Below are 22,297 nucleotides of genomic sequence, written 5' to 3'. Positions count from 1 at the left end.
AGTATCGACATTTTAATAATAATTGTTCTTCCTATCAAGGAGCATGGAATCTTTTTCCATTTTTTTGTGTCTTCAATTTCTTTCATAAGCTTTCTATAGTTTCAGTGTATAGATTTTTCAGCTCTTTGGTTAGATTTATTCCTAGGTATTTTATGGATTTGGTGCAATTGTAAATGGGATAGATTCCTTGATTTCTCTTTTTGTCGCTTCATTGTTGGTGTATAGGAATGTAACCGATTTCTGTGCATTGATTTTATATCCTGCAACTTTGCTGAGTTCATGAATCAGTTCTAGCAGTTTGTTGGTGGAATCTTTTGGGTTTTCCATATAGAGTATCATGTCATCTGTGAAGAGTAAAAGTTTGACCTCCTTCTGGCCAATTTGGATGCCTTTTATTTCTTTGTGTTGTCTGATTACAGAGGCTAAGACTTCCAATACCATGTTGAATAACAGTGGCGAGAGTGGACATCCCTCCTATCTTGTTCCTGACCTTAGGGGAAAAGCTCTCATTTTTTCTCTATTGAGGATGATACTAGTGTTGTGTCTTTCATATATGGCTTTTATGATCTTGAGGTATGATCCTTCTATCCCTACTTTCTTTTTTTTTATTTTTTTTTTTCAACGTTTATTTATTTTTGGGACAGAGAGAGACAGAGCATGAACGGGGGAGGGGCAGAGAGAGAGGGAGACACAGAATCAGAAACAGGCTCCAGGTTCTGAGCCATCAGCCCAGAGCTTGACGCGGGGCTCGAACTCACGGACCGCGAGATCGTGACCTGGCTGAAGTCGGACGCTCAACCGACTGCGCCACCCAGGCGCCCCCTTCTATCCCTACTTTCTTGAGGGTTTTTATCAAGAAAGCATTCTGTATTTTGTCAAATGCTTTCTCTGCATCTATTGAGAGGATCATATGGTTCTTATCCTTTCTTTTATTGATGTAATGAATCACACTGATTGTTTTGTGGATATTGAACCAGCCCTGCATCCCAGGTATATATCCCACTTGGTCATGGGGAATAATTTTTTTAATGTATTGTTGGATCCGGTTGGCTAATATCTTGTTGAGGCTCTTTGCATCCATGTTCATCAGGGAAATTGGTCTATAGTTCTCCTTTTTAGTGGAGTCTCTCTGGATTTGGTATCAAGGTAGTGCTGGCTTCATGGAAGGAGTTTGGAAGTTTTCCTTCCATTTCTATTTTTTGGAACAGCTTCAAAAGTATAGGTGTTAATTCTTCCTTAAATGTTTGATAGAATTCCCCTGGAAAGCCAACCTGCCCTGGACTCTTGTTTTTTGGGAGATTTTTGATTACTAATTCAATTTCCTTACTGGTTATGGGTCTGTTCAAATTTTCTATTTCTTCTGTTTCAGTTTTGGTAGTGTATATCTTTCTAGGAATTTGTACATTTCTTCCAGATTTTATTGGCATATAATTGCTCATAATATTCTCATTGTTTTTATTTTTGCTGTGTTGATTGTGATCTCTCCTCTTTCATTCTTGATTTTATTTATTTGGGTCCTTTCCTTTTTCTTTTTGATCAAACTGGCTAGGTGTTGATCAATTTTGTTAATTCTTTCAAAGAACCAGCTTCTGGTTTCATTGATCTGTTCTACTGGTTTTTTTTTTGTTTGTTTGTTTGTTTTGATAGCATTAATTTCTGCTCTAATCTTTATTATTTCTTGTCTTCTGCTGGTTTTGGGTTTTATTTGCTATTCTTCTTCCAGCTCTTTAAGGCGTAAGGTTAGGTTGTATATCTGAGATCTTTCTTCCTTCTTTAGGAAGGCCTGGATTGCTAATACTTTGTTCTTATGACCGCCTTGCTGCATCCCAGAGGTTTTGGATTGTGGTGCTATCATTTTCATTGGCTTCCATATACTTTTTAATTTCCTCTTTAACTTCTTGGTTAGCGCATTCATTCTTTAGTAGGATGTTCTTTACTCTCCAAGTATTTGTTACTTTTCCAAATTTTTTTCTTGTGGTTGATTTGCAGTTTCATAGCATTGTGGTCTGAAAATATGCATGGTATGGTCTTGATCTCTTTGTACTTAGGGCTGATTTGTGTCCCAGTATATGATCTATTCTGGAGAACATTCCATGTGCACTGGAGAAGAATGTATATTCTGCTGCTTTAGGATAAAATGTTATGAATATATCTGTTAAGTCCATCTGGTTCAGTGTGTCATTCAAAGCCATTGTTTCCTTTTGGATTTTTTGATTAGGTGATCTGTCCATTCCTGTGAGTGGGGTGTTGAAGTCCCCTAATATTATGGTATTACTATCAATGAGTTTCTTTATGTTTGTGATTAATTGATTTATATATTTGGGTTTTTCCACATTTGGTGCATAAGTGTTTACAATTGTTAGGACTTCTTGGTGGATAGGCCCCTTGATTATGATATAATGCCCTTCTGCATGTCTTGATACAGTCTTTATTTTAAAGTCTAGATTGTCTGATATAAGTATGGCTACTCCAGCTTTCTTTTGTTGACCATTAGCATGATAGATGGTTCTCCATCCCCTTAGTTTGAATCTGAAGGTGTCTTTAAGTTCAAAGTGGGTCTCTTGTAAACAGCATATAGATGGATCTTGTTTTCTTATCCATTATGTTACCCTGTGTCTTTTGATTGGAGCATTGAGTCCATTGACGTTTAAAGTGAGTATGAAAGATATGAATTTATTGCCATTATGTTGCGTGTAGAGTTTCTGGTGGCGTTCTCTGGTCCTTTCTAGTCTTTGTTGCTTTTGGTCTTTATTTATTTATTTTCCCCCATCTTTTCTCCCTTCAGAGAGTCCCCATTAAAATTTCTTGCAGGGCTGGTTTAGTGGTCACAAACTCCTTTAAGTTTTGTTTGTGTGGGGAACTTTTTATCTCTCTTTCTATTTTGAATGACAGCCTTGCTGGATAAAGAATTCTTGGCTGCATGTTTTTCTGATTCAGCACATTGAATATATCCTGCCACTCCTTTCTGACCTGCCAAGTTTCTGTGGATAGGTCTGCTGCAAACCTCATATGTCTTCCCTTGTAGGTTAAGGACTTTTTTCCCCTTGCTGCTTTCATGATTCTCTCCTTTCCTGAGTATAATGTGAATTTGACTGTGGTATGCTTTATTGATGGTCAGTTTCTGTTGAATCTAGTGGGGGTCTTCTGTGATTCCCGGATTTTGATGTCTGTGTCTTTCCCCATGTTGGGAAAGTTTTGTGCTAGGATTTGCTCACATAACACTTCTACCCCTATTTCTCTCTCTTCCTCTTCTGGGCTCCTATGATTCTGATGTTATTCCTTTTTAATGAGCCACTGATTTCTCTAATTCTTAAATTGTGCTCTTTTGCGTTAATCTCACTCTTTTTTTCTGCTTCATTATTCTCCATAAATTTGTCCTCTATATCGCTGATTCTCTGTTCTGCCTCATCCATCCTTGGTGCCATGGCATCCATTCAAGATTGAACCCCAGTTATAACATTTTCTATTTCATCCAGCTTTTACTTCTTTCCTCTCCACAGAAAGGGATTCTAATCTATTTTTGATTCCAGCTAGTATTCTTATTATTGTGATTCTAAATTCTGGTTCAGACATCTTGCTTGTATCTGTGTTGGTTAGTCCCTGGCTGTCGTTTCTTTCTGCTCTTCTTTTGGGGTGAATTTCTTCGTTTCATCATTTTGAAGAGAGAAAAGGAATTAATGAGGTAAAAAACTGAAAATTAACCAATATTAAAATTAAAAAATTAAAAACAAATGCACACACAAAATTGAATAAATGATGCTAGATCCTAGGTGTGTTATGGTCTGGGTGGTTTTGGAAAGGGGCTTGATACATTAGAGAAAAAATGGGAAAGAAAAAAAAAAGGAAATCTTTTAAAATTTGAAAATTAAATACACTGAAGTAGACTAAAATGAAATGATGGAAGTAAAATAGAATTTGAAAAAATTTACACAAAAGTTAAAAATATAATAGAAAAAATTAAAGAAAAATAACTTTAACAAAAATGATTTTTTTCTCTTTTTGTACTCAAGAAAAAGAAAAGAAACAAAAAAGAATAAAGAAAGTTGAATAGATGGATTGGCGAACAGACTGAAATACGACTGAAATTACTTTGTTTTCCTCTAGAAGTCAAAATGTGAAGCACTTTATATTCCATACACTAAGCAGGCGATGAGACTTGTGTTCCTGAAGAGCAAGGTTGCCCAGTTGGGCGGGGCTTAGGGTAACGGCTCCATTCTTCACTAGATGGTGCTGGGAGCCTCTTGAGGTGGATTGTTGTGGTGCTTATAGGTGTGTATGCACATGCATGGAAATGGTGACAATGGCGGCACCCAGCTACCCAGTCTCTAGTATTGGAACTCTGTTCTCTCTGATCAGCAATTACGCACCTGTCCTTTGCCTTCGGCCTCTGTCCACTCCCCGCTTTTACATAGTCTCTGATGAAGTCCCAGGCAGCACCTCCCTCCAGAGTTTTGTCTCAGATGTGGCTGTGTTTCTCAACCCCTTACTTCTGAGGGACTGTGGCTTTGACCCATTCTGCCCCTCTGCAGGAGGGTCTCACTGAGTAATGGCTGGGTGTTGGCCACATCCAGGAATGTTTGCGGGACCGTGCTGCCAATCCCCAGAGACTGCGGCTGGGTGTCAGCCCACCCCAGAAAAAGTTTGCAAGGTAGTGTAGCAGCAGTGTTTCAGGGATTATGAAAAATCACAACACACATTTGGCACCAGGATTCACCCTTAATGATGTTGTTCCAGCACCAGCGAATGTGGTTGTTCTCCCAGGTCCACTGGGGCATTGCCTTTGGGGGACCCACACAGCCTCTACCAGGTGTCCTCTCAGCAGTGGAACTGCTTCTCCCCGTGTGGCCTGAGAACCTCCTGGACCCCACTCTGCTCCTGGGGATTCGGCCTTCCCACCAGAGTACCGCCAGGCATTGAGCTGCAGAGTTTCAGACTCTGTGCTCTCCCTTTTTTTATAGTCTTAATGGAATTTATTTTATTTAAAATTTTTTTTAATGTTTATTTATTTTTGAAACAGAGAGGGACAGAGCATGAACAGGGGAGGGTCAGAGAGAGAGGGAGACATAGAATCTGAAGCAGGCTCCGGGCTCTGAGCTGTCAGCACAGAGCCCAACATGGGGCTTAAACTCACAGACTGTGAGATCATGACCTGAGCCAAAGTCGGACGCTCAACCCACTGAGCCACCCAGTCGCCCCTATTGCCTTAATGGAATTTAAACCTTCTCCTTTCTCCTTTCTCCCTTTCTAGTTCAGTCCCCGTGACTGTTTCCACTTCTCCATTTTCTGTCTATCTGCTTTGGCGTGGGGGGGGGGGGCTTTTCCTGTATTCTCCCCCTGCCCCGTCTCCATCCTGTCTCCACATACAAAAGTGGCTCCCTACCCTCCGCAGCTTCTGTCTCCCCCAGTTCACCTCTCCGCACCGCATACCTACTGAACTCTGTGGTTCAGGTTGTGCAGATTGTTGTGTTAATCCTCAGACCACTTTTCTAGGTGTGCAGGATGGTTTAGTGTTGGTCTGGCTGTATTTCATGGATGCGAGACACACAAAAAACTTCCATGCTGTTCCGCCATCTTGGCCTCTCTCCGGGAAACAGTTCTTAAGGACTCATCAGACTCTGTGGCTATTCACAAGGCCTAGAACAGAGGACAGAAATGCCCAGTATTCCTGTGAAAGAGGGAATTTAACACACACCTAAGGAATTAGTTTTCAAAGACAGAGGCCATAGGTGCCATTTTGTGCTTTCCTTCTTCATTACTCTGGGTTGCTGGAATCTCTCAGAAAGAGCTTGTGTCTCATTTGGTGCCACAGTTTTTATTGTTGCTACCCACGGGATACCTGTTGATCACCTGGCTCTGGTGGTCATTGGGTTTACCTTCATGGATCCTATAGGACTGTAGCTAATGGAGAAATAGTTGTTGACTGGCTATACCCCACCAGGCACATACAGAGACAAGAAACTGAAATGCACGTCCAGTCTTTCTGTGAAAGAGGCTTATTAGTTATCTTCTTAGCTCTGGCCTAAGGGCCACATAGCTATGTACACATTGAATTGAACACACATCTGGAGACTGACTGTAATCCTCTTCAGAGACTGGGGAGGCTAGCAGGCTCCGTCTTCATATCCTTCCTCTGTCCTGCCCAGGTCTTTGTTGTCTCCAAAGAGAGGAGCTTGTGCACATGTCTGATGCCTTAAGCCCAGAGGATACACCCCTTGTTAGCCCAGATTTGGTGGCCAGTGGAGCTTGTGTTCACAGGGTGAAGGGGTGGTTACAAATAAAGAAATGGTTCTTGATTCGCTATCACCCCAGGGTTCAGCACAGGAGTAGACCAAAATGCCAGTCTCCCAGTCTTCTCATGAAAGAGGTACATTTGCATACATTAAAGACTTCTTAGTGTCTGGCTTCTAGTCAGCCTGAATCTAGATGCTGACTGAGATCCTCCTATTTGGGACAGTGACAGATCTTGGCATACCAACTACTGGGACCTTTTAAATTTTTTTGATGTTCATTTATTTTTGAAAGAGAGAGAGAGAGAGAGAGTGCGAGTGGGGGAAGGGCATAGAGAGAGAGAGGGAGACACAGAATCTGAAGCAGTCTCCAGACCCTGAGGTATTAGCACAGAGCCCGACCTGGGGCTCAAACTTGTGAATCGCAAGATCATGACCTGAGCCGAAGTAGGATGCTTAACTGACTGAGCCACCCAGGTGCCCTGGAACCATTTGAAAATATTTTAAAAATAGATGTTGCTTGGAGAATCACAAAGGCTTGAGAGACTACCAGAGGTAGGACAAGATTGAATGATAATGTTTATATCCTAAACAAGGTCACTCCTTTAAGACTGAGAAAGGTAACTGATTTATTTAATGCATAGAAACTAATACAAAGTCAAGCAAATGCAAAACAGAACTATGTTGCAAATGAAAGACCAAGATTAAATTTCAGAAAAAGATCTTAATGAAATGGTTATAAGTGATTTACCTGATAAAGACCTCAAAATATGGTCTTAAAGATGCTGTTTGAGCTCAGGAATGTATGGACAAGGTGAGAATCTCAATAAAGAGACAAAATGTAAGGAAGTACAAAATAGAAATCATACCGCTAAAGATATAACTGAATGGAAAGAGACATTAGAAGCGTTCAGCAGCACATTAGATGAAGTGGAAGAAAGCATCAGTGAACTCAAAGGTCAGTGGAGCTCACCCAGTCAAAGCAGCAAATAGAAAAAAAGAAAGAAGAATAAAAGTAGCTTCTTAAAGGACTTATGGGAGAGTGCCAAGCAGACCAATATTCACATTACAGGCATATCAGAAGGAGAAAAGAGTAGAAAACTTTGGTGAAGAAATATTGCCTGAAAACTTCCCTAACCTCGGGAAGGGAATAGGCATTCAGATATGGTAATTCCAGAGAGAACCAAAAAAGCCAAAGCCAAAGAGACTCACACCAAGATACATTAAAATCAAATTGTCAAAAGTTAAAGAAGAGGGAATCTTAAATGCAGCAAGAAAAAAAAAAATCCCAAATTGTTACATACAAGGAAACCCCATAACACTATTAGCAGATTTTTCAGCAGAAACTTTCCAGGCCAGGAGGGAGTTGCATGATACATTTGAAGTACTGAAAGAAAAAGAATGTTTATTAGGAATACTGTACCTAGAAAAATTGAGGGAGACATCAAGAGTTTTCCAACAAGAAAAACCTAAAGGATATCGTAACCACTAGACCAGTGTTACAAGAAATGCTAAAGGGATATGTTTAAGCTAAAATGAGATGGGCACTAATTAGTAACAAGAAAACACATGAAAATATAAATCTCACTGGTAAAGGTAAAGTAATAGTAAAATCCAGGGGCACCTGGGTGGCTCAGTTGGTTAAGCATCCAACTTTGGCTGAGGTCATGATCTCACGGTTGGTGAGTTTGAGCCCCGCGTCAGACTCTGTGCTGACAGCTCAGAGCCTGGAACCTGCTTCAGATTCTGTGTCTCCCCTCTGTCTGCCCCTCCAATGCTCATGCTCTGTCTCTTTGTGTCTCTCAATAATAAATAAAAGTTAAAAAATTAAAAAAACAAAAGTAAAATCCAGATAAATCTAATGTTGTAAATGGGATGGGTTCATCACTTATGAAGATAGCAAGAAAGTTTAAAAACAAAGTAGTAAACACAACTGTAACTACAATAATTTTTTAAAGAATACACAAGGTCGAAAGATATAAATTGTGACATGATAACAAAACATGGGGGTAAAGGCAGTAAGAATGTAGAGTTAGAATGTGTTCAAAGTTAAGTTTAAAAATTTTTTTTTTTAACTTTTATTTATTTTTGAGAAACAGAGAGAGACAGAGCATGAATGGGGAGTGGCAGAGAGAAAGGGAGACACAGAATCCAAAGCAGGCTTCAGGCTCCAAGCTGTCAGCATAGAGCCTGATGCAGGGCTTGAACCCACCAACTGTGAGATTGTGACCTGAGTTGAAGTCGGATACCCAACCTACTGAGCCACCCAGGCACCCCCTAAAGTTAAATTTTTATCACCTTAAAGTAGACTGGTACAAATATAATTTGTTTTGTGTAAGTCTCATGATAACCACAAACGTAAAACCTACAAACCTTTGTAGTATACATACAGAAGGTAACATGAAATGTATGTAAACATACCATTACAGAAAATCATCAAATTAAAAAGGAAGAAAGCAAGAGAAAGAGAAATGAACAGGGCAGTTACAAAGCAGCCATAAAACAATAAAATGGCAATAAGAATATACCTGTTGTTGGGGACTATCTATGATTGTTTAAATGTAAGTAAACTAACTTCTTCAATCAAAAGACAGAGGGGCTAAATGGATAAAAAACAAGACACATTTCTGTGGTGCCTACAGTGTTCTCACTTCATATGTAAGGAGGCATACACACACTGAAAGTGAAGGAATGGAGCCAGACAAAATCAAAAAGGAAACAATGGCCTTAAATAACATATTAGATCATATGGACTTGATATATACAGAATATTACTTTTAAAACCAACACAATGCACTGTATTCTCAAGCACATGTAGGACATTATCCAGGATAGATCATGTGGTAGGCCACAAAACAAGTCTTAATAAATTTAAGAAGACTTAAAGCATATCTGGTATTTTTTCTGATCACAATTGTATGAAACTGGAAATGAATACAAGAAGAAAACTGGAAAATTCACAAATGTATGGAGCTTAAACAAATGCTACTGAAAAAAGTAATGGGTCAAAAAAATCAAGAGAGAAAGCAAAAAGTACCTTGAGACAGACTAATAGTTTATCCATTTTGTTTATCTTCAAAGAACCAGCTCTTTGTTTCATTGATCTTTTCTATTGATTTGTTTTAGCCTCTATTTCATTTATTTCTATTCTGATATTTATTGTTTCCTTCCTTCTGCTAATTTTGGGCTTGTTCTTTTTCTAGTTCCTTTAGATGTAAGGTTAGAGTGAGATTTTTCTTGTTTTTTGAGGTGTGCCTGTATCACCATCAGTTTTCCTCTTAGTACTGCTTTCTCTGAGTGCCATGGATTTTGGGCCAGTGTGTGTGTGTGTGTGTGTGTGTGTGTGTGTGTGTGTGTGTGTGTGTTTAAGTTTATTTATTTTGAGAGACAGAGACAGCACAAGTGGGGGAGGGGCAGAGAGAGAGGGAGACAGAGAATCCCAAACAGGCTCCACACTGAACTCACAAAACTGAGATCATGACCCGAGCTGAAACTGAGTCCCCATGCTCAATTGACTGAGCCACCCAGGTGCCCCTGGGACATTGTGTTTTTCATTTTCATCTGTCTCCACGTATTTTTTTTTAATTTCTTTGTTGACCTATTGGTTGTTTATTAGCATGTTGTTTACCCTCAATGTGTTTGGTTTTTCTAGTTTTTTTCCCCCTTGTAATTGATTTCTGGTTTCATATTGTTATGGTCAGAAAAGATGCATGATATAGTTTCAGTGTTTTCAAATTTATTGAGACCTTATTTTGTGTCCTACCATGATCTATGCTAGAATATGTTCCATATACACTTGAAAAGACTACGTATTCTGCTGTTTTTTTTTTTGTATGGAATATTCTGTATATATCTGTTATGTCCATCAGGTCTAATGTGTTTATTCAAAGATACTGTTTTCCTTATTGGTTTTAGATGTGGATGACCTATCAATTGATGTAAGTGGGGTATTTAAGTCCCCTACTATTATTGCATTACTGTCAATTTCTCCCTTTATATTGGTTAATATTTTCTTTCTTCAGTCGGAGCTGAAACAGGTGTCAGGTGGAGGTCCTGGAGTATTCTGTGCTGGGGGTGCCCTTGCAAGCTGACTGAAGCTACAGTGGCGTGGGCCTGGATTGTTCTGATGGCTGGGGCTGCAGTGAGCAATGACCAGGGGCATCCTAGAGGAACAGCTGGGGTTGGCAGGGCTCACTGAGGTAATAAACTGGCCAGGGCACCTGTACCTTGCTCCCATTCACATTATCAAGATGGAAGGGGAACTTAGGGAAGGCAAACTGTTGCATTTACTACCTCTTTTGGCCTGGAGAGAGTTCTAGCAGCTGCCCTCCAACCCCACCCCCAATCCCGGTTTGGTGGAGTTCTCTGGGCTGGATCTTTTATATACTAGATGGTCTTTTAAATGCTGGCTTCTTTTCTGTGACTCAGGGCATCCGGGAGTGGCCTGGAGGCCTGGTTGGCTATGGCTCCCAGACCGTGCTTTTATCTGCATTATTAAGGTGCAGGCAGAATATAAACCATTGCACTTGTCCCTCCAACCTGCAGAGAGTTCCAGCAACTCCTCTGCCATTTGGTGGATTTTTAGGGCTGGCTCTTTTATGTACGAGTTGCTCTTTTAACCACAGCTTTTTTGTCTGAGCCTAGGGAAGATGAATCTGCTCCTGGTCTCTCAGTACTGTACCTCCTCATTGCCATTCACATTGTTGGAGGTGGGGGTTCTCTTCTGTCTTGCCATTCTTTCTTGTCTTTCTATCTTTTGTTGTACAGAAGCTGCTCAGTTAGCCCTCAGTTCTTTTTCAGGAGGAATTGCTATATAAATAGGTGTAGATTTGGTGTGTCCATGGTGGAGGTGAAATCAGGATCTTCCTGTGTCGCTCTCTTGGACCAGCTCTTCCTATTGAGTTTTAAGTGTTCTTTAAGCATTCTTGTACATGTCTTTTATAATAATATATGATTTAAAAATATTTTCTGGCTGTGGGTTGTTTTTTAAGTTTCTTAACAATATATTTTAAAAAGCAGATTTTGATGAATTCATAATTAACTTATCAATTTTTAATTGTATGAATTGTGCTTTTGATGTACCTAAAAATATATTTGCCTCACCCACGGTTATAGATATCTCTACTATGTCTTTTTCTAGAAGCCTTATAGTTTTAAGTTTTTCTTATTTGGATTCATTACTCATTTTGAGTTAATTACTGTATATATTATGAGGTATGGAAGAGGCCATTTTTTTGCATATGAGTAATTAATTATTCAGCACAAATCCTCAAAAAGATAGTATAGTTTCTCCATTTAATTGCTTTTGCACTTTTGTCAAAAATTATTTGACCTTACATGTATGAGTCTATTTTCGTTCTATCCTTTTGTGAGTAACACACTGCCTTGATTACTATAGCTTTATAAAAACCATTTAAATCAAGTAATATAAGTTCTCCAAAAGTGTTGTTCTTTTTAAAAATTGTTTTGGTTATTCTAGTTTTTGCCTTTCTTCATAAGTATTAGATTCAGCTTCTCAGTTGCTATGAAATATTTTGCTGGAATGTTGATTGGAACTGTATAGAATGTATCTGGTAGTTTAGGGAGAACTGACAGCTTAATAATACTAAGTCTTCCAATCAATGAACTGGGTATATCCTCCCATTTACTTAGGTCTTCTTTAATTTCTTTCATCAGTGTTCTGTACAGTTCTATCAGTATACAGATCTATCAGTATTCCATTAGTATACAGACATTTCTCACATTGTGTTAGCGTTATATCATAGTATTTCATGTCCTTAGTGCTATTTTTTATTCTTTTTTGAGCACAGGTTGAAAAAATTTAATTTACCTGTTTAAAAATTTTTTATTCAAATATATTTGAATGCTATGTAACATTGTAAATATAAGGTATACAACATGTTAATAAATGCATTTATATATTATAATATGATTGCCACTAGTGGAAGGCAGCTATGCTCACCACTATACCACCAACGCTGCACAGCCCTGATTGCCACTAGTGGTAATAAGCACATCTATCATATTGTGTAATGATCATTTCTTTTTAGTGGTTGAAATAATGAAGTTCTAGGCTCTTAGCAAATTTAAAGATTATAATACAACATTGTTATTTATATCTACTATACTGTGTATTCGATCTCTAGGTATTATTGATGACTCATTGCATGTTTGTACCCTTAAATAACATTAGCACTACTGTAAATGTTTCATTTTACTTTAGTTTCAAATATTTTATTGCTAGGTTATAAAAATCAGTTTGACTTTTATACATTGACTTTGAAACATGAAAACTTATTGAATACACTTATTTCCAGTAGCTTTTTTGTATACTGTGGGATTTCCTAGGTAGACAGTCACATCATCTATAAACAGAAAACTGTATTTCTTCTTTCCCAATCCATATACCTTTTATTTTATTTTCTTTCCTTATTGAACAGGCTAGGACTTCTAGTATGATGCTGAATACTGGTGGTGAGAGCAAACCTCCTTGCCTTTTCACAATCTATTGGTAGCACTATCTTGGATTAAGAAAGAGTATAAACCATACTTAAGACATTGGGGAAAATAAGCCAAAGTTGCATGTTAAGTGTAAATACTTGTACACAAGTGCTGGAATGGTTAGGTATGAAAATATCAGAGATAACAGAACAGAGGCAGCAGTAGGGAGAAAGTGCAATATGAAGTGAAGGAAAAGCAGTTGAAACTGAGGGAAGTTTCAAACTGATGACTGAAACAAGTTTCTTTATATACCTCTTGGAATGTTTTTTTCCTGGTGGGAGCTATAAAGACGACAGAATATATTTGAAGCATCTATATCTTAAGTGGTTGAGAGTATGGTTGTAGATTCAGATTGCCTAAATTCATATCCTTTAGTAGCACTTATTAATGGTGCTACCTTGAGAAAGTTACTTATACTTCTCATCTGATGTTTGATTTGTTCAATAGAGGTGAAAATAATATTTATTTCACTGGCTTGACTTGAGAATTAAATGGAATAATTTATGAAAAACCTCTGGGAATAGTGCTATTATAGGACAGTTTATATGGGCCTTCACTCAAAGCAGAAATAATAATGTTAAGTTCTAGAACAATAAAGTCATTCCAATGAGAAACTGGTAAGCTTTTCTATATGAGAATGAAAATGTTTAATCCATATTAGTGTTCAACTATTAAAACTTTTTCATTGTCACTCGGCAAAATGCTTTTGATCATAATTGTTTTATCAAAAGCAATCTTAACCAAATGTGATGAGAACAGTAAAGCCATTAAAAACTTGGATCCACTGAACATATTTTAGAAATATAACATGCTTAATCTCATAAGAATGTCTTCCAAATTTGAAACAATAAGGATGTATGGAGAGATTGTACCTCAGTTTGCTTCAGACTAGAATTTTATGGACTACAGACAAATTATTAGCAGGAAATCTCACCTCTGAATTATTTGTCAAAATTAATTATAAATGTACACTTATTTATTTAGCTATAGAAATTATCCAGATTATGTGGGGGCAGCAGTTCCTGGAAAGATGTGTGTTACCCATTTTTCAGCTGGAATTGCTATGGTATGTAATTATTTTATCTTACTATTTAAAAAATATTTATACATTCAAAAATCATTCAGGGTGCCTGGGTGGCTCAGTTGGTTGAGCATCCGACTTCAGTTCAGATCATGGTCTCATGGTTTGTGAGTTTGAACCCTGTATCCAGCTCTGTCCTGATAGCTCAGAGTCTAGAGCCTGCTTCAGACTCTGTGTCTCCCTTTTTCTCTTTGCCTCTCCCCCAAATGCACTCTATCTCTCTCAAAATAGACATTAAAAATAGCATTCAACATTATAGCAAAGATTTTATACAGTTTAGTTTTATATTTGCATTTAGAGATTACACTTACTTTCTATTACTGTTAAAAGTTTGAAGTGTGTAGATGAAAGAGTATTTTGTAGAATAACATCTTGTTGCAATTATTTTGGAAGTTGAAGTAGAATAGAAATATCATCAATACACATGCATTCTTTATTATATAGAATAGTGCCTCATGAGAAATTACCTTTAAAAAACTTTTATAACCCAAATAGATTTTTCTTATAGACAGAAAATTAGACAAATAGTCTTCCTAATAAAATAGCTTCAAAACAAAAGCAAATGAGGGGTACCTGAGTGGCTCAGTTGGTTAATTAAGTGTCCACCTCTTGATTTCAGCTCAGGTCATGATCTCATGGTTCATGAGTGAGCCCCGTGTCAGGCTTGGTGCTGACAGTGTGGATGGAGCCTGTTTGGGATTCTCTCTCTCCCTCTCTCTCTGCTCCTCCCCACTCTCACTCTTTCTGTCTTTCAAAATGAATAAACTTAAAAAAAAAAAGAATCTACCTTGTCTTAAAAAAATGAAAACAAATGATTAAACAAAAAGTATGATAAAAATTCTTTAAAATGTTTCAAACCTCCAAAAGTGTGTAAAAGAAATTTTTATGTTTATTTTAAATATTTATAGTTTTTGTAAATATTTTATATATAGAAAAATAAATTATTGATACAATTAGATGCATTGTTGAAAGGTGAAGTAATTTGTTGAGCAATTTTCCCATCCTATTCATTTTTTTAAAAAACAAATTTAAGTACAAAAAATTTTTTTAAGTTTATTTATTTTGAGACAGAGCATAAGAAGTGGGGAGAAGCAGAGAGAGAGACAGATATACGCACAAAGCTCCAGGCTCTGCACTGTCAGCACAGAGCCCAACACAAGGCTTGAACCCATGAACTGTGAGATCATGACCTGAGCTGAAGTCAGTTAACTGACTGAGCCACCCAGGTGCCCCTAAATTTATTATTTAAAGTAAATATGCTCTTACCCTTATTTTCATTTATAAACTTCAGGCAATGTTGGTAATATTATCTTTGATATATTTAGTCCACTCTCTTTGTCATGTATATATTCTTACATATTCATTATTTTAACAGTATATGTTTATTAAAATGTATTACTACATGCTATATTTATACATATATAGTATATATATTTGTAAATATATTTGTATATAGCACATATATATTTATGTATAATATATGTTTGGGTATTTATAATATATAGTGTATATATATTTATAAATATATTTATATATTATATATAGTATATATGGTATATATTTATATATAGCATATAAAATACAGAACATACTTGTATATAGTATGCATATATTTATTGTATATTTATATATAGTATATAATTTGTTATATAAGATAAGATATTATTAATGTATGTTACTATGTATTATACCATATATTATAAAAATATATAAAAATATTTTAATAATTGTACATCATTACACATTATATGCATATATATGCTTTATAGTTATACATATGTAATATATACATAATACATATTATTACATGACATTTTAGTAATATTTGTTTCTATTATTCATATCGTATTATTTATGTTATATTAACTTACCTTAGACAATGTCCATTGATTACTTGCTATGAAAAATAAGAGATTAAAATAGTTCAACACTTCTTATGTCCATTGTCAAGATTTATAAAATTTATAATTTATTCTATAAAACTTTTATACTTTGTATACAGGTTAATTTAAAGATTAAATTAATAAATAGTATAATATTGTGAAAATGTAAATTATTAACTCTTGGATAAATAAATAAATATATTGTTATGCTAGTAAAGCTTTAAGAAAACCTTTTAGGCATTAGGGTCTATTGGAGATGCTTAATTTTTTTCCTCACTTCTTTACCTTCTATGGGTGAAACCAACTGCCATAGAAAATTGAATCTCATCTTCCTTTTCCTAGAATCCTTTCCTATTTTTTTCTAATAACTGCTGAGTTTTTGTTTGTTTGCCTGCTTTTAGTTTCCATTTTATTTTATTTTTTAATGTATTGTTATTTTTTATTTGAATTGGGTATGATACATTGAGTTCAAGGTAAAGGAAAGTTTATGTCTTCAGATGACTGAGTATGGGCTAGTTCAGAATTCATTTGTAGATCTGATTTTTGCTTCAATGTCACTTCCTTTCTCTGGCCGCATAGGGCCTATATGCTAAGTGTATTAGGGATTAAATTATTTAAAAAATTATTCTTTGCATTCTTTTAATTATAAGCAATCATTTTCTTTTGTTTTTGACTAGATCCTTTGCCCAGTGTTCTGGGTTCAGGACTTTTTAGGCAGGAGGACCCTCCTCCAAGAAACTGATTGCTTGCTCCCACCCATAGGGAACTCTCAGCTATGACTGCCCATCTCTCACCTGTAGCTTTTCTGTTTGCTTTTGGGGCAGTGGAGACGTGAGATAAGTGTGGTCTATCTGGTCTAGATTTATCTTTATTTTTTTAGAAAGCTAGGAGGAATATTTTAGAACTCCTTTATATTCAATGTAAAGATGCAGGATGAGAATATAAGAATCTAAAATATTTTTATCTTTTCATGTAGGTCTTTTAAAAAATTTTTATTTCTATGTAGTTAACATACAGTGTTATATTCATTTCAGGTATACTGTTACTCAGTGCTCATCAAGATAAGTGTACTGTTAATCACCTTCACTTGTTTTATCCATTCCCCCACCTACTTCCCCTCTGGTAACCATCAGTTTGTTCTTTATAGTTAAAAGTTTGGTTTTAGGTTTGCTTCTTTTCCTCTCTAATTTGCTTTGTTTCTTAAATTCCCCGCATGAGTGAAATCACATAGTATTTGTCTTTCTCTGACTAATTTATTTTACTTAGCATTATACTCTCTAAATCCATCCATGTTGTTCCAAATAGTATGATTTCATTCTTTTTTAAAAGTTTTTAAATTCCAGTTAGTTAACAATACAGTATAGTATTAGCTTTGGGTGTACAATTTAATGATTCAATATTTTCAAACAACATGTGGTGTTCATCATAAGTACACTCCTTAATCCCCTTATTTAGCTCATCTGCTACCCACCTCCCCTCTGATAACCATCAGTTTGTTCTCTATATTTAAGAGTCTGTTTCTTGGTTTGCCTCTCCCTCTCTCTCTCTCTCTCTCTCTCTTTCTCATTCATTCCCCTATGCTCTTTTGTTTCTTTTACTTATGAATTTTTTTCCTTTTGTAATTTTCTTCTAATTATTATCTTTTCTTTTTTACTTAAATCCCTTTAACAGGGGCGCCTGGGTGGCGCAGTCGGTTAAGCGTCCGACTTTAGCCAGGTCACGATCTCGCGGTCCGTGAGTTCGAGCCCCGCGTCGGGCTCTGGGCTGATGGCTCGGAGCCTGGAGCCTGTTTCCGATTCTGTGTCTCCCTCTCTCGCTGCCCCTCCCCCGTTCATGCTCTGTCTCTCTCTGTCCCAAAAATAAATAAACATTGAAAAAAAAATTAAAAAAAAATCCCTTTAACATATCTTGGGAGGTCAGTTTAGTGGTGATGAATTCCTTTAACTTTTGTTTGTCTGAGAAACTCTCCCTCTTTGAATTCTGAATGATAACCTTGTCAGGGAGAGTATTATTGTTTGTAGTTTTCTCCTTTTAGCACTTTGAATATATCATGCAACTCCCTTCTGGCCTCTAAAGTTTCTGCTGAAAAATCAGCTGATAGCATTATGGAGTTTTTGTTGTATGTAAATAGTTGTTTTCCTCTTGGTACTTTCAAGATTCTGTCTCTATCTTTGTCACTTTAATTATTTAATTACTATGTGTTGTGGTGTGTACTTCCTATGGTTTATTTTATTTGTGGCTGTCTATGCTTTCTGGATATAGATGTCTGTCTCTTTCCCAAGGTTAGTGAAGTTTGCAGGTATTATTTCTTCAAATAATTTTTCTGGTCTTTTCTCTCTCTTTTTTCCTTTTGGGATCCCTGTAATGAGAGTATTAGTATGCTTGATGTTGTACCAGAGATCTCTTAACATATCTTCATTGTTTTTTATTTTTTTACTTTTTTGCTGTTCAGCTTGGGTATTTTCCATTACCCTGTCTTCCCAGTCATTAATTCATCTTCTGCATTTTCTGATCTGCTGTTCATTCTCTCTGATGTATTTTTCATTTCAGTTATTCTATTCTTCAAGTCTGATTGTTTTTTAAAAATTATTTTCTATCTCTTTGTTGAAGTTCTCACTGAGTTCATCGTCTCTTCTTTCTAGTCTAGTAAGTCTGTTTTTGACGATTACTTTGAACTCTTTATCAGATTGGTTGCTTATCTCTGATTTGTTTAGCTCTTTTTCTGAGGTTTTGTCTTATTCTTCAGTTTGAAGTGTATTCCTCTGTTGCCTCATTTTCTTTGTCTTTCTGTGTTTGTTTCTATGATTTAGGTAGAACAGCTACTTCTCTTAGACTTGAAGAAATGGCCTTTTGTAGGAACATCGCTTATGTGGACTGCATGTGCCTGGTGGCTTTGGTTGGCTTGCTGGATCTGTAATGAGTGTGGGCTGGAAGTAGGGCATTCCACACTGGGGCTGCCGTGGTGGAATGGATAGAGCTTCAGTGGGCACTGGCCAGGGGATTCTGGGGTTTTTTGTATAGTGGCTGTTGGCCTGGAGTGCTTCAGGATGCTTTGTACATGTGTTACATTGGTAAAATGGCTGGAGCTATAGTGGGTATTGTCCAAGGATGTCCCTGTGTGTGCTACATGGGGCCACTTTGTGGGACTTTTCTTGGGTGGGGGGGGGGTGGGGGATGGCAGGGTCTGGTGTAGGTCAGAATCCCAGGGCTCACTGAGGCATTGGGCTGGCTAAGGTGCCCTGACCCTTCTTTTGTCTGTGCTATCAAGGTGGAGAAGGAACATAAACAAAGGTACTCTCCTGCTCCTTTGGCTCTAGGGACAGTTTCACAACTCTCCTGCCATTTGATAGAATTCTAGGGCTAGTTCCTTTTATTCTAGTAGCTCTTTAAACTATGGCTTTTTTTTCTCTGTTCCATAGTATCCAGGGCTGGTGTTGGCTAGGGCCCACCAGTCTCCTTAGTGTTGGCTAAGGTGGTGGGCTGGCTAGGATGCCTGAATCCGGCTGTCATCTGTGCTATCAAGGTAACAGGATAATGTAAACAATGGTGCTAGCCCCTCTGATTCTCTACCACTTGGTGGAGGGTTAATTCCTTTATATTCTAGCTTCTCTTTTAAACTCTGGCTTTTTAAAATGAGCCCAAGGACAGATGAATCTGCTCACAGTTCCTTTGTACTATCCCCCCATACTGCAGCTCACAGCATCTGACATGGTGTTCCTGTTATTTTTGTGTCTCCATGTCTCCTGCCATTCTTTATGTAGTTCCTCTATCCTAAGTTGTTCAGAAGCTGTTCAGTCAGCCCTTAGTTCTTTTTCAGGAGGAGTTGCTGTATAGGTAGACATAGATTGGGTGTGTCTGTGGAGGAGATGAGTTCAGGGTCTTCCTAGGTTGCTATCTGGGAGTCTCCCTTGGTATATGTGCATTTGAGTAGGCGGTCTCCTCTTCCAGGTTTTACAGATTTACTTTGACAGAGACAGTTCATTACCAGTTAGTTTAATTTGGGTTTCTAGACAGGTCCATTGGTAGTGTCCTTGGGCAGGTCAAGCTTGCTCTCAGGGTCCATTTTTGAGAGAGACCACTGTGTGAGCTCTGAGGTTGGGGATGGAATTGCTGCTAGCTGTTAATAATTGGACGGGAGTGCTGGCTTGGTTCCCTGCCCAAATGAGGGTGTGGGATATGCTTTGCAGTTGCCTGGCTTCACTCATTGGGCTTCCTAGATGGTTGGGACAGGTATTTTACTCAACAGGAAATGGGCTATGATTTAGATTCCCTGCCATGGCAGGGTAGCAGAATGTGTCCCAAGGCTTGTATGACCCATTGTTTGGGAACCCAAAACAGGCAGTACTGTACACTGAATTCCTTGGCCAGATGGGACAGTTGTTTTGTGGTAAAGGTGGGGAAAGCCATGGGCTGTGTTTTCTGTTCAAGTGCCACTGTAAGTGGGTTGTTGTATGGCTATACAGTTTCCCATGTACACTGGTTAGGTTCCCTGGTCTAGGCTGGCTGAAGTCTGTATTTAACAATGGGAATGATTAAAAATTAGTCTCCTTGCAAAGGTGGAATGGGACAATCAGCTGGCTTGATTCAAGCTGACCAGTACCCCAAGTTCCATGGTCAAATGGTATCACTGGCTTTGCTCTGTGGATAATCACCTGTGCCTGCAGTTCTCTTTGTTCAAGTGATACTGGGCTACATAGCTTTCAGGTGTACCAGCTAGGCTTTCTGTTCAGGTAGGGCAAGGAGATTCAATATTCAGCATTGAATATTCCACCCCTGTCTGGGTGGAACTGACTCCAAGCCCAGGAAGGCTTTTTGTGGCCTTAATTTAAGTTGACATGTGCCCCAAGTTCCCTGGCTGAAAGGTGCCATTGGTTTTGCTCTGTGGACAATCAGCCATGCTTACCATACTCTCCACTTGCACATTGCTGGGCTATATAACTTCCAGTTGTTATGACCTGGCTTCTGGTCAGGTGGGGCAAGAAGCTACACTTGGCATTGGGTAGGGTTATGACTCAGCCTCCTTGCCTGGGTGGGGGTGTGAGGTAGACAGGCTCCAGCAGTGGCAAGGCTTTTTGATGACCTGAATAAGGAAGACTCGCTGTTCATTGCATTCCCTGGTCAGACTGCATCACTATCTTAGCTCCACAGATGGGCAAAACTGCTGGTTGAGGCTACTTCTTGGGTGCTGTGGGTAGGAATGTGGTCTTAAGATCTGAATGCTAGTTGTTGCAAGCCCCTCCACCCTTCTCTGTCACAGATTTCCCATGATTGAGTCACGTAGCATCCTTTGTGCTCCTTGTCAGGGAAGACTAGACTGGGGACTCCCAAGAAGTCACCTAAATTGCTGGGGAAGCTAGATGTCTACCCTGGGCTTTCATTTCCCACTTGAGGTACTGTAGACTCTGGGGAAACCTCTGGCACTGCACCAGCCTTGGGAAGAGGCAAGGTTGTCAGTGTGTAGCTGCTCTTACCCTTCTAATGTGGTCTATCTTGGTTTCTGCAGTTCAAGGAGTGCTTCAGGCTCACCTCCATGTTCTAGGATCTTCTTGGTGGATTCTTGTCCAGGAATAGTTGTTAGTTGTTCTTATGAGGGGTAGTAAAATTGAGAATGACCTATCACACCATCTTGATAACATCACTAATGTTGTGATTTAATTCTTAACATGGACCTGAAGGCAATGAGGGTTGGTGAGACAAATGTCCTAGGTATTATCATCAAAACTGTGTGTGTTTGTTTTTTTTTAAGAATTTTTTTTAATGTTTTATTTATTTTTGAGACAGAGAGAGACAGAGCATGAATGGGGGAGGGTCAGAGAGAGAGGGAGACACAGGATCTGAAACAGGCTCCAGGCTCTGAGCAGTCAGCACAGAGCCCGACCCCGGGCTCGAACTCACGGACCGCGAGATCGTGACCTGAGCCGAAGTCGGACGCTTAACCAACTGAGCCACCCAGGCGCCCCTGTTTGTTTGTTTGTTTTTTTTTTTAATTTGGGGGCTCTCTCATATTGTTTAGAGGGAGGCTTCCTATGCTGGAAAGTGAAATCCAAGTATATTTGTCCGTGTCATCCAGTTGTTCCCTTCCCAAGTTTCAGATTCTAGCTTCTTCCCCATCAAGCCTGGTAGATTTGAGAATTAAATTAATTCTGCAGCCTTTCAGCCCTTATCCTTAGGCTTTACATATGGTGTTACTTAGCCATGTCAATCCAACAACTACAGGATATGAAGAGTTATTACAGTGCTGGTACAGGAGCTTACTGATTGCCTGTTTGCATTCTCTGTTGCTCGTTCACAGCTTTCTCTTTATATTTTTCATAGTGTGCATCCTCTAGTGCTGTCAAAAATCCAGTTGAACCCAAAGTTTTTACTAGAGCTTGTCATTATAGCAATGAAGTGCCCTGATCTTCCTCACAACTTGTCCTCACCTATACCTTATCCTATGCCATATTTGGTAATAACTGGACAAATTATAATGTTATTGCATATCATGAATTATCAGTGTCACATTTCTCTTTGGCAAGGAAGTTATCCCTGCGCTTTGTTAAATATGTGAGCAGCATAATCCAGGAATGTTATCTTGAGAGTCTTTCTGTGGTTTCCCTTGATAT

At 38.1% G+C, this 22,297-nt stretch overlaps 1 protein-coding gene across 6 annotated transcripts in view; it reads left to right on the top strand.

Annotated features, from left to right (window-relative positions):
* The window catches only part of ADAM32 (ADAM metallopeptidase domain 32), a 190,222-nt gene that overhangs the window by 42,179 nt on the left and 125,746 nt on the right, over positions 1 to 22,297 (top strand). For all 6 annotated transcript variants that reach the window (XR_006707992.1, XR_006707993.1, XR_006707994.1 and 3 more), the window contains one exon: positions 13,713 to 13,794. Coding sequence is in view for 3 of the 6 variants with exons in the window: in XM_045459841.1 (XP_045315797.1) it covers positions 13,713 to 13,794 (82 nt within the window). In the remaining 3 variants the exon portion in view is untranslated. The remainder of the gene's footprint in view (positions 1 to 13,712; positions 13,795 to 22,297) is intronic.

The sequence above is a fragment of the Leopardus geoffroyi genome, chromosome B1 (assembly GCF_018350155.1).
Source record: "Leopardus geoffroyi isolate Oge1 chromosome B1, O.geoffroyi_Oge1_pat1.0, whole genome shotgun sequence".
Classification (NCBI taxonomy): Eukaryota; Metazoa; Chordata; class Mammalia; order Carnivora; family Felidae; genus Leopardus; species Leopardus geoffroyi.
The sequence above is the reverse complement of the archived record's forward strand: the minus strand, read 5'-3'. Positions and strand labels throughout refer to the sequence as shown.